We start from the raw sequence: 19,228 nt of genomic DNA on the forward strand, positions 1-19,228 counted from the left end.
GTACTGGACATTTTTTCTTGACTTGCAATATGTAGTGCCTTTCACTGTAATTTTAAATGCTATTAAAATTAGTAATAAATACAAATTGTATGTTTTTGTAATTAAGTATGAACCCTTGAAATGGTCAGTTGATTGGCAACATAATTGGTGATTTGTCTGTTGATAGAGTGGTGACCAACCTGGTATAATCAGTTTTTGAAGTCTATCCTACATTTGTAATACTGTTCTCTTGAATTAGTCGATGAGCCTTTTAGAATGTCGTTGGTTAAATGCGATAACATGGTCAATGGCATGGTTTACAAGATCAAAGAACTGCATGTGCAACAATTTTACTACTAAATTGGCTATGTGTGTTCAATGTCAATTAGATAGTCAAAACCTCCCAAATGTTTAACAGCTGAAGTACAAATTATACCACTCTTTGTCATGAGACCCATAGTTCTGGCTGTAAATTGATTCCTGTTAATTATCTGTTTTTATGCAAATTGTAATAAGCTACATTAACTACATCAATTGTAAACTGGCATTGTATTAGCTAGAACTAACTGTACATAAATTGTAAACCGTGATTGTAAATCAGACCTAATTTTAGTTACCTTGCAATGTTTGAAATTGATGAGGAGACAGAGTTTTTCCTTAACTGGCCAAGGGAGAGATTCAAACCCACAGCAAGTAGAGCTCTTTAACAATCGAGATATTGCGAATTAGAATAATACTTTCAATGTCACATGATATGCATTGAATTAATACTGAGCATGTTTTAATTATGTAAATTAGTTGCTCAGCATCCAAGCGTAATTGCTTCTGAATATTTCAATTTCATCATTTTGTTGCAGTATAAGTTAGTAATCGCAAAATATATCCTGTGAAGCACTTATTTGTTGAAATGGGCTATTTATGTATAATCCCATGGTATTTTCTCAGACAAGTTTTGTATTAATCCAAACCGTGGGAATTAACTGATGATACCCTGGTGATAATGACGATCGTATCTTAATGTCAACCTAAGAGACAATATCATGGGATTATATATTTATCATTTTACAGGGAATAGGAAAAATATATCAAATAAGTACGGATTAAATCTAGCCCGTTTTAAGACCAGGTCCAGATCCTTAGCATGCCTAACAAAGGGTGTGTGAACACAGTTTCCTCATGTGTGTGAACGCAATTGGGTTTGTCCGATATGCATACGAGATATAAGATTACCGTAGCTTAAATCTTTATGTCACGTATAGCGTGAACACTACACTTGTAAGAAAAATGTAGTAAATGTACACTGATATGTACAGAGTAAATATTATTTATGAAGGTCATTGGGAGACTGAAAAACAATTCTGGAAATACCCACACAAGCTTGCCAAAATGAACCATTTTTACCACAATCTGTAGTTATATAATCATGGACATCCTTCAGGCAACATGTAGACAATGAAATAATGTTTGACAATATATGACGTCAAACTATACGACGTGCAGTTTGTTGTGTATTACACAACACTGAAGATGCTTGCATACTGCGTGTGAAAAGATTGTATGGTAGTAACACGAGACTGATAATTGCAGGGAAAACATTTACATACACTCAGTGTCATTGTGGAACACATGGCCTAAGATCCAAATGAACAAGGCTATGGTGGTTATATCAGAATAGGTATGTACTGGCCATGCAAAAAGAGACTACTGAAGCCAGAGCTGGAATGAATATATTTTAATAATCGATACTTGGACCAAAACATGGCCATCTGTGATTACAAAGGTAGTCACATAAACGTGAAGACTGTCAGTTTTGTTTACAATTGTAACAGATTTATAGATTATCGTAAGCTTTAAATTTAATAAGCCATTGCCCCCCCCCCCCCAACAGCATTTACATTTTTTCAGTTGTTTTTTTTCCATCCAACAGTTGAACCAAATATGGTAGCTGGTGATGCATGGCTCATGGTTGTATATGGTACATTGCAGTAACTGATTCCGAGATGTTAATTACAGTGCTTGTCAAATTATGTATTACGGTAAGCTTAGGGACGACGTCAAAAGATCGATGTCTGATAAAAAACTTAATTCATTTAGTTTTTTTCCAAACCCCCCCTACCCCCCACTGAAACTTAATTGATAAATATTGGTCATGACGTCAGACTACATTCACCATTAAATACAAATTGATAATCGGACAGTAGTATTGCATAGCAGTTGGTTGTCAGGAGGGTGTAAACAGATTTTACAAATGCACCTCATGCACACTCGAACCAAACCAATTTTCTGTTTTTTTCCATTTTCGGTTATTTCTGTCAATGACTGGATAGAAAAAAACGAACTACAAATACAAGATTTTTTTGACTTCATTAAAAAATTATATTGTTTTTGTAGGATGGAAACTTTGAGGTCAAAACCCCCCACCCCCAAACTAATGGAAATAAGTTTTTTATCCAACATCGATCTTCTGACGTCCCTTACGCAGCCAGCATTTTAGCAGCTGATTTGGCTCATTGCTGCGAGACATTCACGACACTCAGTTGTGACAACAAATTCTTTTAAATACACAACTTTCATAATATAAATTTGTGAACATCATGATACCAATAAATTAAGCATATTTTCTGTATGAAATCTGCGCATAAGCCAAATATGATTCCTTGTATCACACCATTACAATATTTGTGCATTAAATAACGTACGAGCTTCTAATAGCAACAAAGTTACACACCATTGAAAGGAAAGAAACTGTACAAACCCTTGAAAAAGACTGCGCATCTTTCTAGAAGTTACAGAAATAAATTAACTGTATCCTATGGACTGCAACTTGAAATGCATAACCATACTTTTAGAGATCCCTGTTTTTAAAGTTATAAAGAGTATACACCAAAAATAATAAATAATGCAAAGCACTTTTAGCCAAAGCTACACAAAAAAATATTTCTCCTTAGCATCTTGTCGGGTATTACAATAAATAGAAATACATTGCCTTGTGCGTATAGAAACGACTTTCCTAATAAATAAATAAATGGTATGCAACAGTGTTTAACTTTTATATTGTCTGCATCGGAACATACAAAGAACCCTGTTCATTGGGCAGATGGCTTCTAAAAACTTGTATTTAGATTAATAGCCTAGTATTGTTTTGTAGGTTCTCTCAATAGTCTGGAAATGTTGCAGAGATTTAGTCTCCAATTTCATTGGCTGTTAAATATACCACGCTGCTGATCTGAATATGCTAATTTTCCCAAAAATAGATGACAGTTTCTCCGCATGTGCTATATCAACTGACAGTTGTTGCAATAGAGACGAAAGTGCAACCATCCCATTCGTCATGGAATAAATTTTACATGGTTAATGATCAAAATCAAGGCGACATTTCCTAATGAGGAGAGTAACCAGCAACCAATGAAACAATAGGCTACATTTAGATATGATTGCCTTGAACTACAAATACAAGCATCTTTCAGTTCAGCACAATCCAGCAAAGTTAGCATTAGAAGACAAGACGTGGAAAGTACATTAAAATACATCTGTGACTATAAATAACAGTGTAATATAAAAGATTTTCTGACATTCCAGTGCCAGTTTAGATAGTTCTCGTGTAAACTTCAATAACAAGATTCTTTAACAAGATTTTTATAAGTCTTTAGTACAGTTACTGACCAATATTTGCCCATATTCCACTGACAGTCGGTGCAGAGTCATAATAAATTAATGCACCACTTTCAAAATAAACAAATCTAGCACCATTTTATCTGCAAGTTCATAAACTTGACTGGATCCAGTTGGAAAGCAACGATTACTTACTAATGATATTCAACTGGCTGAGATTATTGATAATGCATCATTTTACTAATTCATGACTAGTTTACAAATACATCTACAAAAGATCAATAAATATACAGAAGGGGATGACATCTATTGAGTAAAAAAATATTTTATATCGTAAATGCATGTGAAGAATACATCTTCTCCTCTCAGTATTAAGTATTAGATCTATCAGAAATACATCTCCAATACATGCGCAATCTAACTTGATATTTACATTTACATGAGCCCCCTGCATTTCTAATAGAGCAAAGACCATGTATAATTTTCTCATGACCCCTCCACCCCACACACACACTGAAATAATGGAATGAATTTCAATCAGCAGCCCTTGTAATATTTAAAATTCATTCAATTCATAAGATTCAGTTTGTAATACATTGCGACTTTATTTAATATGCAACTTGAAATATTTTGAATATTTTGGTCTCCTCCATGATAATACAAATTCAGAAGGTAGAAATGTTCAGCGATGCACCACACACCATTACAGAGCAACCTATACCGGTATATATTACACTAATTAGAAATCTGTGATGGACGATACCTCCCTGTCAGTGCCATGCAAATTCTTCCTTGTAGTTCAGCGAGGCTAAAAAACTCAAATCAATATTCAATAATCTGTCATAGTAGAAACAAGTGACGACGACAACAACAAATCAGAAGCAGGATAGTTTATCACCTCAGTGGAGGGACATTCTTTGGAAGTTTACGGTGCTATAAATTATGGAGGTGATGCATAAAGACCAGCAAGCTAATCAGCAGGTCAAACATTCTGGGTCACTGATGAAGGCTGTAAACAGCAGGTCACTTTGTTCATCTCTCTGATATGCAGAATTACAGCACTCCTTATTGTGAGACGTGATGGAGGATGAATACACGGGCTATGGCATGTTAAAATCAAGATGCATCCACCATGTTGATCAAATCATATTTATAGCTTCAAGTCCAGGCCCAATTGACCAGGTTCCGAGACCGCAGATTTGCTGCACCATCGACAGAGACAGGTCCACTCCACTCGGAGGTGGAATCGGTATGTCATAGATCAGATTTGGCTCCCACAGAGACCGGTATAGCTGTCATTTCAGATCTCATACAGAGAAACTCTCCTAATACAGTCATAAGTGCTAAACAAGCCACATTCACTAGCCACCATGATAATGTCATTGGAAAACTTCCATTGTAAATCCAGCAGACAATTAAGTGATATAAATGTACAGTTGCAGCAAAGTCCAGACACTGTCTCGTCCTAGAAATTAACAACCAAAGTCCTCCAGCGCTGCTATTCAAGAAAAGAAATGTACATTGTAAGTCTTTGAAATGGGTGGTTCTGGGCTATAAGCAAGTAAATAATTCCCCAAATTAAAATATATGCCCTGTGCCTCAAATTAAACATTTTCAATAGAGAATATAACTTCTGTATTCTGAAAGTATTGAAGTACAAATAGGGGATATTTGAAATTAATTACAAATTTAAGATAAGCTTTTCAAAAAAGAAGCCTGTCTGCTAATACAGCTTACTGGAATTTGGAAATATAAAAACAAAAGGAATTTAACTGCACACATGTGGTTTGCAAACCGAAGCAACGATGAACCAATTTTAATTTAAAATTTGATGGAGGTTTTTTGAAATATTAGAAAATCATCTAATTTATGCAAATTAGGTAATTAACATACATGACTTCAACTCTAAAGTATTTCTGTCTGGATCACCTGGACACCCATGTACTAAGTTTTATTGAAATATGATGAGTGGCTCTTGATATATCATTGGATCAGTTGAAAACTGCCAATTTTATGTAAATTAGCTAATTAAAATTACCGATTTCAGCGCTAAACCAACAACGTCTATGGATAACCCCAAATCACCTATGTACCAAGTTTCACTGAAATGCATTAAGAGGCTCTTGAGATATCATTGAAACAGTTCAAAATTGATATATACTCTAAAAACCTGTCTTTTTACTATAATTGCTAAGACATGTTTAATTATATTTATTGAATTTAAATTATTTCAATTAAATTCAAAATAATTGGAGTGTAATTAAATTCCTGTTCGGATTGAAATTTAATTTAGTAATTTAGTAATTGTAGTAATTTAGTAATTTAATTAATTGGGCTGCTGGAGGGTGTTTACTTCCTGTTTTTAACTTCATGCTGGACAATTTGTTTGCACAAATGTTGACCCAGCCATGTACATCATTATGTATTATGAACATTTTGATTGCAAAATTCTTCTCTTCAACATAACAAAAAACTATTACTAGAATATCAACTGTTTAACTCAGTGCTATTCTTTATTAGCTTTTTTCTACTTTCTATTCAATTTATGAACGGCAAAATGCCACACATGGCGAGCCACCATTGTATGCGAGTATAATATTACAGATAAACCACTGGACATCTGTCACTCAGATATTTAAGGTTCTGAATAAGAATCCACATTCACACATTATCCTGTGATAGATTTGATAAATTATTGAATCTAAGAATATGCAAGAGAATTCATACATGCCAGAAATCAAATTCCAATACTGTAAAACACAGTTACATTTTCACAGAAAGAAATGTTCTTGATACCATGACTTGACTTAAGAACCCTATTTCAAAATTTTCCCTGGACTCATGAAATTTATTGAAAATAAAAGCCTACTAATTAAGTCAAAATTTTTACAAATTAGAATAAACATAAATCAATACTAAACACATATAAAGAATTGCTTTCATAGCTACCCAGTGTTATTCCAGGCCTTTTTTGCGTACATTGATTTCACCATGCTTGGTCACCGACAAATATGCATGTTTGAACTTTTCAGAAACAATATATGTTATTGATATGTTAACTATTCCTATTGTAGCAAGATAAATATGCAAATTAGATAGTATTATTATGCAAATTAGTTCCTTTTATGGAGGCAGAACACTACAATTCTAACAATGTAATTCTTGATATGAAGCTGATTGAGCATAAATGATACCCAGACCATTCTCAAAATAAACCTAAATCTTTGGAAAATTTGGTCAAGATATGCAACTAATGCAAAATTATGTTCATTTGATCCAAAATTCATGAATGAATTAGAGAGAAATACCTTAAAACTGTGCACAATATTGTACAGAGATGGTAGAGGAAAAAATTATGGTGTTCAAAGGAATACAGGCTTTGCCAACCCAAATGTTTTGTCTAACTTACATCAGAATATTTTACATGTCTATCAATAGAATTTCTACATAAATTATTTGCATTTTGCTGCACTCATTTGGATTAATTGCATTTATTTCCTTGAAACATTTACCATTTAGTTTTTACATGTATATCAAGCGGGATTGTGGATTTAACAAGACTTTGACAGAAATAGTATGCTACTTAAACTTACTTACCCAGTCAAGGAATTTAATACAAATGCTATCATGATTAGCTTGCCATTAAATGACTTGAATTCCAAATCCTGTAAATGGTAAAAACAGTATGATCATTACGTATTATATTATATTAATTATAATACATAAACAATAACTGCATTTAACACAGCGCCAACTGAAAGCCTCAACGGATAGCAAAAATGAATTGAAAAAATTACGTCAGCAAGAAATGTGTTAAAACATGATATATTGTGGAAGATTTTCTATGTATTATTTGAGGAATGTAGAACTTGAACACATCTTGTCAAAATCACACACAGAGCTGCAATTAAAATCATCTCACCTCATAACTAAACATTTGGTCCACTGATCGTGATGCCTGTGAGATACAATCTACCAAAACGAGCCAAAGTCCCAAGAAAAAATAATATATTGACTGTAAAGCGAGCATCTGAGCGATAATGAGACCAGGGTCCCAAATATTAGTCCTAAATGAGCCCGACATTTTTATGATTATGAAAAACAAAAGCACAAAACTTCAGCTTCCCCAGTCTCTTGGTTTGGTGTTCACGTTAACAGGATTCAAATCCAGCAATGAATGTATATCAGGAGTTTCCAATCATTTGCTGTGTTCTTCTGCGGGTACTTGATTTACTTGTACTGTAACAAAGTATACATAATTAATTAGTATGGACATTTTGTCTTGTGTTTGTACATTACTAGTACTCAAAGAAGAGAAATTACCGATTGTTATGTTATTTTGGACTACTTTATTTCATGTGTCAGAATACATACTTTTTTAAAGATGTCATACATGTCACCTGATCACTAAAGGGTATTTTGTCATACATGTCACCTGATCACTGAAAAGTGTTTTTTGATGCTTTGAGCAATTTTACTAGGTTTTAAGTGTACAAACTTGACAGGGAAACAGTGAGTTCTATTGTTATTTCACATTTTCATGTGGGTTTAAATTAATGTTTCTTCTAGGCGAAAATAGCGAAATTAAAATCTAGCGGAGGAAGGGCACAATTCTACATTGGCATTGTCCTGTCAATTTCACTCAGTAAACTCTTGACATTTTCTTAAAAACTGATTCAACAACTTTATTTGCATGTCAATCAATATTGCATTTCTTGGCTGTTATTAGAACGTTTACTTACTTCAAGAGTGATACATATGTAAACAACACGAAACAGAAACATAATACGTTTTATCCGAATTTCTCTAACTCAGAATTAATGGAGGTCCAAGGAAGTGTTCTCTGGGGTGAGGATGATTAATGTTGTGCATGTATTAGCTCATAGGAATGGAATGCCAAATAGGACAGATTTAAGATTATGGTGTATATTCATTTATAAACTAAATCATTGCATTTTGGTTATTAACTCAAAAGTCAGTGTAATTAATATTTTTACTACAAACAATTATAAATGTACAGAAAAATATATTATCAAAATTAATCTAATTTTTTTTATGAATGAATCCTAACCCATCTACTTTAACATAGTTCACGTGAACATTATATGTGTTGACTGACACATCAAAAGTTGTTGTTTCCCTAACCTAGGACATACAAAGGGAGCGAAGGTGTTCATGACGATGTGTTAACAGTGTTTTAAAACAAATAACGGTTACGGCCAATGTGTACCAGAGATGATATAGGAATGTGGCAAAAGTCAAATGCCGTACTTAGATTAAAATAGATTAAAATACAATTAATTAATATTAATTTTCACTAATTTATTGTAGATATTGGGTTTCACAGTGTCGTTAACAATTACATACAATAACTGGTCCAATAAAAAGTCTGACCACCGACTTCGCCTTTACCAATCGTCACAAGACTATGTACCTTATCTTTTATCGTAAATGTCACAATGATGCACCTCCTGAATCACAGCAAATGATTATAAACAAGATATCTTACCGGTTACAACTAAACAACACTTTCAGCAAGACTGTGGAGACCAAATTATTTGTCAGATGTCTTTTGCGTCGTGTACAGCGTCAATGTTTGGGTGTTATCGGCGATGAATCAGTCAATGAACATCCACGAAACCATCGCCACGTCCGCCATATGTAATTAACCTCGTACGCGATTTCGATTTACAATCTTCTAAAGCGTTACAGATGTTTTAGAATAAGTGATGTACGAGCCAGCTGTGATGTCACACTTTCCCAGAATCCTCCTCGTTCCTCGTCCGCCATTTTGCCGGTTGTAGAAGGTGAGTACGAATGCAACGTGACTGTTAAAGTCATGAATTTTCGCCCAATTATTTTATGAATCACGATGCATGCGTTACGTGAAGAATAACTATATCGACATAGGCTTGGCCTAGTTATAACTATTTTGATGAATAACATGTATTTCTCGTGAATAAATGCTGATGTTATTTTTGCTACTCGTAACTTTGACCGGTTATCGCTAAAACGGAAAGGCCCGGATGCTCGTGTATGTGATTTACGAGCTGACACCGTTTGGGTTATCATAAATTGTGGCACTGTTTTTTGTCCATTTTAGCTTTGTCTAATTGCTTAATATTTGCCTCCCTAATCAGTACATCAACACGCATACGCATACATTCATTCTTGTCTTGTTTGGTTTCGTACGTGGGTGAACTCGTGTGACCTCTAAGAGAAACTAGTTTGCTAGACCATTTATTGTTGTTTTATTATTCTTTCTGTGGAATTTATCTTGTTAATTGAGTGAAGTGATTACGCACAGTGAACTTCCACAACATGCTGTGATGGTACCTCCACTAAATCAAATATTCAAATTTGTTGTACTTTATCTCTGAATCAAAACATTTGACTATCAATAGACCTACTTTATGAGAAGGTCAGATCATAGACCCTAGAAACCTTGTGTGTAATAAAACCGTACTTCCCAGAGCATAAACCCTCCTAGAGTATAAGCCCACTTTTCTGTTTTCAGACATTTAAGGAGTTGATGGCATCCCCGAGTATAGGCCCAGGGTGGTTTTACTGAACGTTGATGACATTTATGCATGTAAAAAGTGTATTTCATTGCATAAAAATGGTGGTTTGGTTCGCATCTTCTGTTATTTACTCAGGATGAACCCCAATGTTGCAATACTAAGTAATCCATATTTCTTTGAGTAGTAGTTTTTGAAATGCCAAAAATGTGATCATCAATTCGTAAAACCTGGTCATTGAACATCGTTTTACTTTTCTGAATAATGTGTCCATTGAGACTATCGTGAATGGGGGCGGGTGTGAATGAGCAAACTATTTTTCGACACTACTTGTTGGTGACTGTGAAAGGTTTAAATACTTCTCCATCCTTGGTTTACCTTTCGAAAATTCAAATCAACAGCTTTTAAGGGGAAAAAAAATCATTTTTTTTTGGTCGAAATCAGTGTTAACAGATCACATTTTAACATTGCTGTAATTTACCGTTGCATTGAAAAAAATACTTCCTCAATAATCAGAAACCTTCGTCTGTACGACACAGCATGTTGATTGGTTAACGAAAGACGTTCAGGTCAAATCATGATGAAAAACATCATGGCGGAAATTGCTTTGTATCAAGAGTTTGCATACGATCGAAAACATTCCACACCACAGACCCTACCCATTTTTGCACCGGATTGTAGGTAAAACCGTATTGTAATAAAAAGTGTGTATTTTTATGAACATGTTTGTTTCTTCATTGTAGTTTGTAAAGTGTTGTGGAAATCAATGACGACTCGTCTTGCATTTTTTTCCTCAAAAAGATGCAATATTTTTCATGGCTGGGAGATGATTAAAATTTTACCCCCCCCCCCCCCCCCCCCAATGATCTTTTGTGAGGCGGACCTTGCCGATTTTACATGTTCAGGCCCCTGGGCTTATGATCGGGGAAGTACAGTATTTAAATCTCCTGAATGTTGTATAGAGATGTGGGTGCACAGTTTGATTTTAGGTCAGGTTTTGAATGTTGCTTTGTAAATAATTCTAATATTTTTAAACATACCAAAATACTACTGCTAATGGCAATGATGGCCATCCATCTTTTAAAAGGTAGTGTGTATAATTTGCATATAATTAGCATATCTATAAGAGGTTCCTCAAAAACATTGTCAGGGCATCTTCTGGGACATGATTGGAATAGCTGTTGACCAAAAACAAAGGAGGGTGCTCAAGATAAATGGAGGGTCGCTGCGCCGTCTTAAATCCCTCGCTGAGAACACTGGATTACTTCTCACAGTTCACAAACTGAAAGTCATATCAACACTTCACGGCACCACATAGCCCTGCATACAGTGCTGTGTGTACGAGGACACGTTCGGTTGATAGATGTCCCCACCACAGCCCTGCGTACCTCCATAGACAAAGTCCGGGACTTTGAAAAATATAATTGTTTTAATGAAATAACATGCCCAGGTACCAAAAATGATGATCGATCACCAGATATATCCAGAACTCCCAGTTCGGAGTCCAATTGTGGATGGAATCGGCTACTTTGCCCTAAAAACAAACACATTCTCTTGCGTGAATGAAATTAAAAATGGCGGCGTTTGGTGGATAATTCCTCCGGTATCAACGCGTTTACATTTTGTCCGTCTTTACTAGTCGCTTTTTAAAGACATTTCAAGTTTCAGATAACTTTGTAATGGTTGTTACAGATAACTATCGTCATTTCAACCGATTTCGGCTGGGAAACTACTTATTTTTAACTTGCGCACCAATTACGGTGCGCTCCCGGACTTTGTTTATGGAGGTACGCAGGGCTGTGGTGGGGACATCTAACAATCGAACGCGTCCCCGTACACACAGCACTGTGCGCAGGGCTAGGCACCACAGTGCTTGTAAATTGTTTTTGTATTTCCTTCAAGAATAGGCATTACTGTTGTATAGTGAACAAACCCTTTACTCGTCTGTACACATTCTTGTACACATTCTGAGAACAAGATGTAGTAAACAAGTATAAATTTTTCTGTTAATGTAAAGGCTGTTACTAATAATCAGAACGCAGTAACTCTGTCATCCTCATAAAATCGACAATTGAAGAGTCGCAAATTTTTTTTTAACTCTCACAGTAATATTAATGTACGTTAACACTGCGCTGCTTCTGTAGATGGGTGACAGAGCTAGTCATGTCATATTTGCACTATATTTTGCAATACGTTTAATTTTTCACAAAATATGATAGCAAGTCTTAGCATCGTACAAATTTATTTTAGACAGTTTTGTTCAAAGTATGTGAAAAGAATGAGTTTTTAAACTAAGGTACTGCAATCCTTATGGTTGAATCGTGTGAATGGCGTATTTTCAGTGCCCTTAGAATAGAACATTTGATGAAGCTTGGAAAAGGACAATTCATCTTCTTGAGCACTGCAGTTATGGCTAAGATAGACATTCAAAAAAACTGGGTACCGATACTCATTCTCTCCTAAAAATGTTATGCAATTTAAATGCAATCAGAAATTCAAAATTACACAACTGACAATATAACGTACTTTAAATTTCATACGATGTTCCTGTATGGTATCTAGAATGAATAATATAAACACAAATCGGTTAGAAACAAAATATGAAAATTGAGGATTATTTTTAATACATGTTAAAAGTTGCATGAGTTTGGTACCAACGTTGACAAAATATTTGTGAAAAACTTGCATGATCATTCGATTCAGTAAATTGACATAATATCAATCATAACATTTTTGCCTAGGGGGAACCTTGTCCAGCATAGTAAATAAATACAGGTGATTTTTTTCTGCTGCTTTGTTGCTACTGATAACCATATACATTTCAATGTGACATTACAGTCAATATTTAAGCTTGTGAACTATTTAATCTGTACGAATATTACTTGTAAATGAATTGTAATTCAGGCGTATTTATTCAAACGATCTGCCATAATGCATGGATGGTAGACTTGGCCCTCTACAGAATTCCAAACTCTTTTTATTGTGACTGGAACTTGAAACTGTTCCTAATTTTTTTTTGTTTTCACCTTAGAAGGGACACTATCATGGCACTGATACTAAGATCATCTGTACTGAGAAGGTTTCTGTCAACGACGTGCCGTAGCAGCACCGGCGCTCGCATGGATTTAGTGTACGAGGACAGAACAGATTACCCAGCGCCTCATGTTCGATTCACAAAAGATGCTGAACTTGCAGAAGACCTCAAAGCACTTCGAAAGAAGGAAGCTGGTGACTGGAAAAACCTAACAGCAGATGAGAAGAGAGCGTGTAAGTGGATTGTCAGACCTACTTTTTCATTTAGAGCTGCGGTTTGTCTGAAAAGTTGACTTATTTAAAGTCCATTTCTGCTTTCTTGTTTAAAAGTATGCTTGACGACCATTGTGTGATGACTATTATGTTTTATAGTGTCTAATATGTTTGTAATGACTGGTGGGCTATGTTTAGAATACAACATTTGTCTGTTATCGGCTCTAAATTGATGGCTCAAACATTAAATATTAATTGTTTGTATTTTCAGTGTATCGCCTTGCTTTCCACAAAAGCTATGCGGATATGAAAGCTCCCACTGGTGAATGGAAAGTTATTTTAGGCGGCGTTTGCTTTGCTTTAGCAGTATCTGCAGGGATTTACATGTTCCAAAAAGATTATAGTAAGTTCTGAGATTTTCACCATTTGTTTCCTCAGGCTCTTACTAATATTAGTTGCATGCAAGTTTATATTTATTGAGTCGGCGTTTTCTCCAGAGCCTTTCATGCACAGTATCCACTGTGTTGGGTATCAAGAATATTTTTAGTATTTTTGTAAGTGTGTTTTTTTTACAATGTAATATGCAGTACAATATTGTCAATTATTCATGACAAACAATGTATGTGTAATTCCATGGCCCTGATAAAATCTTTGTTCCCTTCTTTGCAGTTCTACCAGAACCACCACATACGCTAAATGAAGATTGGCAAGCACAGCTTAGAGACTACATGATCAGGATGCACAATAATCCAATTGAAGGCATCGCATCGAAATGGGATTACGAGAAGAATGACTGGAAAAAATAACCAGATGCTAATTTGTAGTAACAATATCTATCTTACGTCATTGTAAATTTCACCCTGTCTTGGTGTTCAGTCTTTTACTGATCATTTTGCCATCATCCCCATCACAATGCTCCGGGAAATTGAAATCATTTTGTTGCCGTGTCGATAATTTTAATCAAATACAAAAACAGATGCTATGAAAATATCTGAAATGTGTGTTAACCAAGTTATTTCTCTATTAACAGTCATTCTCTGTATGTAAATGGAAGAGTATTTAAAAATTGGAGTCAAGTTTTAGATTGCAATTGATTTGAATGTTGTTTTACCTTTATTTGGAAAATAAATTCATGACAGTAAAATATTTAAAATAAAAAGCTGTAGCCGTAATTTTTTGAGTTGAAGGAAATGATCAGCATTAAAAGTTGGTCAGAAGGCTGTAGATTTAAACCATATGTAAATTAGTCTGGCTTTCCACACTGAAAACTATTTTGTATGGCCAGCATAACTTGATATTATTTTGCTGTGTGTTGTATACCGTTACTTGTGGCAGATAATTGCAACTGGAATTAAGTTGTGAATCCCTCATTTAGTTGCACTAGGAAGTAATATGAAGTACATGTTGTAGCGTTTGATTTCAGGTTGATTTGCAATTACTAGATATTGTCCAGTTTCATTCAACGGTGGTGGTGTGTACTTGTTACTGACAGTGTTTGTAGGTACCCCCTGCATTAACAATCAGTCCTACAAATTCAAATGAACCTCATTTATCCAGTTATACATTACAATGTAGTCTGGATATCTTCCAACTCTTATTTCATGGATCCTTTGTTCCTCTCCATACTACCATAGACTGCACGTTGCCCTGATGTTGCTCATGTAGCCAGTGTGGTGTTGACTGGCCTATAAATATAGCTGGCTACTAAACTGAATGGATAAGAATTCCTTAGAGGTCTCTCGCCCATAACTCTAATCCCCAACTTTGCCCCTCCCATTTTAATTGTATATGCCCTTTCTTCAGGACACGTATAGGTAACTATCTGGAGAGGCGTACTGTAGAATATTTTATTTTTGCTTAGAATTTATTTTCGCTGAAAGGATGATTGCGTGAAAATAAAATTCAACGAATTTTTTCCCTATATTTCACATTCATCTCGTCAAAAATCAGTGAAAATAAATTCCATAGAAAACACCCAAAATGCCTTTTCAGCGAAAATTAATTCCAGCTAAAATGAAGTATTTTACAATATACAATTACACCAGAAGCTGGAGTGTCAGGGTTTAGGCGAGAGTGGGTGCTCAAAAGACAGTTTCCTCTAAATAAGAAAATTTACTGAACGATGAATGACACTGCATCAGGAGATAGTTGCTACAAAGACTAAAGTGCAACTATCCCGTTCTTTGTGACGTAATACATGGTTAATAAGTGAAATCCAGGCAACATGTCATGACTATTATGGAGAGGAATGAAAGACCCACAAAATAAAAGGAAGATAACCAAGCTAATTATAATCAAACATATGCTCTTTATTTAGTTATGATATTTAAGGCCATGTATTAATTTTTCAAAGACAGTATGCAAACACTGACCACAAATTCCAAAAGTCATATGCTCATTCACATGTGTTTGAGGACTTACAATGCATAATGCATTTGAAAATAGGGGCATAATTCTCTTTCCCCATTACAAGTTACTTGCAAAATAGTTTACAGGACTCACTGAAGACCTTCAAAAGGATGAGAATTTCTTCAATAAATATATATGTATCTATAGCTGGTTTGTTTAAGAGGGCTTTATCTTATACTTTCTGAATTACTGCAGGCCACACACAACTTTAATTACATTGACAGTGAATAGTCTTTGATTTTCTCGTATAAAGAAACTGTCAGAATTACTTGCATTTTAACTCCAATACAAGCGACCTGACGATCGAATTAGCTCCGCTGTTCATTATCATGGAACAAGAATTAGTAAAGTGGCATTGTGGTTGTAATATTCATAGTCATTTAGAGAACATTGCACTTGAGTTACAGTTGCAATTATGAACTTTTATAGTGTTCCTTGCTGCAAATACTAAAAATGACAAAAATATTCACTAAAAATCCAAATTTGCATATTTTGACACAAATTTAACAAATCTGACAGAGGACCACCCCACGTATCATTGCTGAAAAGATGAAAGCAATTGGACTTGTGGTTTGGGACTAGTTGTCGAAAATGACATTTTTACAAAAAATGATAACAAATATTCACTAAAAATCCAAATTTGCATATTTTAAAACGAATTTAACAATCTGACAGAGGACCACCCCACTTATCCTTGCTGCAAATATTAAAGCAATTGGACTTATGGTTTAGGACTAGTTGTCAAAAATAACATTTTTTACCAAAAATGACAAATATTCACTAAAAATCCAAATTTGCATATTTTGACACAAATCTGACAGAGGACCACCCCACGTATCATTGCTGGAAATATGAAAGCATTTGGACTTACAGTTTTGGACTAGTTGTCGAAAATAACATGTTTTACCAAAAATGATAAAAATATTCACTAAAAATTCAAATTTCCATATTTTGACACAAATTTAACAAATCTGACAGAGGACCACCCAAAGTACCTTTGGTACACATATGAATGTAATTGGTCAAGTACTTTTGAAGAAGAAGTCATTTAAAAAAAAACTTCACGCGAGATGCCAGTAAGACCCCAACACGACAGTCAGCTGGCGCACACGTGATAATAAAATAAATATGATATTTACTATATGGGGGCCTCCATCTTGAATGCAGCATAAAACAAAATAAGAGACAAGTTGTAGGAATCTGAAAAACGCGTTTCAGAACTTGTCTCTTGTTTAGTTTTATGCTGCATTCAAGATGGTGGCCCCCATATAGTAAGTATCATATTTATTTTATTATCACGTGTGTGCCAGCTGACTGTGCCCCATACCAACAGCTCCGCTGGGTCATCTGCGATGACAGCAAAGCTAATCAAAGAAAGCTTAGAAAGAACTCCCATGTGCTGAGAGTATTGGAGACACATTAAATATAATTCGAAATTACTTAGCTGAAAACTAATTATGCAAATCAGAAAATTAATATGACCAGATTTGAGTGTAAAACTAATGAGGTCTGCGCAATGTAACAGAAAATCTATGTCTCCAAGTTTAATTGAAATGTGATTAGAACCAAAAAATTATGAATTATTATGCTTATTAGGGAATTAATATGAACAGATTTTTACCCCAAACTAATTAGGTTTGTACATTGTCCTAGAGCATCTTTGTACTAAGTTTCATTGAAATGGAATAATTAGCACCGTGAAAACTCCAAAATTTCGACCCCTCTAAAAATTTGACCGCCTATTTATTTGCCGGGTTTCGGTGTTTTATTTACCTCCAAATTTTCGACTCCACTAAAAATTGCCGACTCATTCTTATTCGAAAATTGCGACCAGTTTTAGTTTTCCCCCAAACGAAAAAAAAACCGATGTGAGCGTTCAAACGGGACCTTCCTCAAAGGCATGAATCCGGGTTTCTGATTGACTGAGAGATTTTTATTTTATTGGTAACGAAAATATATTCTAAATAAACGAAGTTTCAAATAAAAACGAACACAAAAATCTCGGCATGCTGCGTTTCTGAATTGTTGATTATTACTGTACTCAGTAGTGATTATAATAATGTACACAAAATAAATTTGTTGAATGGTTATGAAATACAAATAAAAGTGAACTTAGTTTCATCGTAAGCGAATGATTCCGGTCTCGTATAAACGTTTGATGCTGTAGGATATCCGCCATGTTCTCTTAGGTCAAATAGGTCAAATCGCTAATTAACCAATCAAAAAGCTGGATGATGCGAAAACGGCATGATTTTTTTTAAATAAAAAAATTAGTTGTTTTTAAAAAATAAACTGGTCATCTGAAGAATAATTTAACATTGTTCACAGTGATAACCGCTCATTCTCGAAAGGAAGCTTACCCGCTCACGCTAGTCACGATAAAAATCATACACGTGTACTCTTGAATAGACAGACGTCAATGACTACGGTAAAACTTAGACTCTATTTTAGCCGGCAGGATTGATTGAAATGTCCGAAAAATGACGCCAAAATACACCTTAAAAGTCCCATTTTATTTTCTTAAATCCCATTATATTTTTTAATCCAAGGGCGAATTTACGGCAGAATTTGGTCCCTCAAATCACCGGTACGGTGCTCAAATAAGGGACACGTGAGCTTTGATTCTAACCGGATACATTGCACTGGGTCGGGGAGATCGTTTGCTAAACTTCCATGTATCTTTTGTCCAATGGGTACCTGTACTTCGAACATTCGCAAGTTTTCCTAGGTAGTGCGAGACAGCTTTGTCTTTTGACCTATTAGTTTTGTGCTGACCTCTTCTCCGCGTCTTGATGTTTTGTTTTGCTTGTCATAATACTCACTGATTGATGACTTTGTTTAGATTTTGAGTTACAACTCGGCCACGACCTTTGCTTTTACCGTGAAACATGAGGAAGTTTACGTCAATTGACGGACATTGCATTTTTTAAAAACTAATGAAGCACACTGTCTATCATCCCCATTTTTTTTTGCTGATTTCTATTCTGAAAAATTCGACCGTCCGAAAATGCACCTTAATTTTGACTCTAAAAACACGTCACATTTCTAACACAAATTATTTAAAACCAGTCGAAATTTTGGAGTTTTTACGGTACTTTAGATATCAGTGTGAAAGATTAAAATTGGTTAATTATGCAAATTAGGTAATTAATATGTACAGATTTTAACCCACAATTATTCAGGTCTGTCTATTGTCCTACAGCATCCATGTACATTCATTGATATGTGATGTATAGTACCTGAGATATCAGTGTGAAAGTTGGTTAATTATGCAAATTAGGTGATTAATATGCACAAATATTTACCGGAAACTAATTGGGTCTGCATAATTCTAGATTCATTGAAATATGATGATTAGTACTTTAGATATCAGTAGAAAAGCTGAAAATTAATTATGCAAATTAGGTAATTAATATGCACAATTATTTACCCTAAAACTAATCAGGTCTCTGCATAGTCCTAAA

At 34.8% G+C, this 19,228-nt stretch overlaps 2 protein-coding genes across 3 annotated transcripts; one reads left to right on the top strand and one right to left on the bottom strand.

Annotated features, from left to right (window-relative positions):
• Positions 1-4,504: 4,504 nt before the first annotated feature.
• Positions 4,505-9,241, bottom strand: LOC100369996 (protein SYS1 homolog). 2 transcript variants are annotated; one of them, XM_002742392.4, is made up of 4 exons: positions 9,101-9,241; positions 7,514-7,830; positions 7,189-7,256; positions 4,715-5,086 (listed from the first exon to the last, which is right to left on the bottom strand). In XM_002742392.4, exons 2-4 carry the CDS (start codon positions 7,673-7,675, stop codon positions 4,846-4,848), a joined length of 471 nt encoding a protein of 156 aa, XP_002742438.1. In that variant the 5' UTR covers positions 7,676-7,830; positions 9,101-9,241; the 3' UTR covers positions 4,715-4,845. The 2 variants fall into 2 exon arrangements, with proteins under 2 accessions (XP_006826076.1, XP_002742438.1); XM_006826013.3 differs by lacking the exon at positions 9,101-9,241 and having other exon boundaries at positions 4,505-5,089; positions 7,514-7,801.
• Positions 9,242-9,353: 112 nt separating this feature from the next.
• LOC100370589 (cytochrome c oxidase subunit 4 isoform 1, mitochondrial-like) lies at positions 9,354-14,514 on the top strand. The gene is made up of 4 exons (XM_006826014.2): positions 9,354-9,398; positions 13,141-13,376; positions 13,627-13,758; positions 14,025-14,514. Exons 2-4 carry the CDS (start codon positions 13,154-13,156, stop codon positions 14,159-14,161), a joined length of 492 nt encoding a protein of 163 aa, XP_006826077.1. The 5' UTR covers positions 9,354-9,398; positions 13,141-13,153; the 3' UTR covers positions 14,162-14,514.
• The last annotated feature ends 4,714 nt before the right edge of the window (positions 14,515-19,228 follow it).

Source organism: Saccoglossus kowalevskii, chromosome 6 (assembly GCF_978046115.1).
Source record: "Saccoglossus kowalevskii chromosome 6, keSacKowa6.1, whole genome shotgun sequence".
Lineage (NCBI taxonomy): Eukaryota > Metazoa > Hemichordata > Enteropneusta > Harrimaniidae > Saccoglossus > Saccoglossus kowalevskii.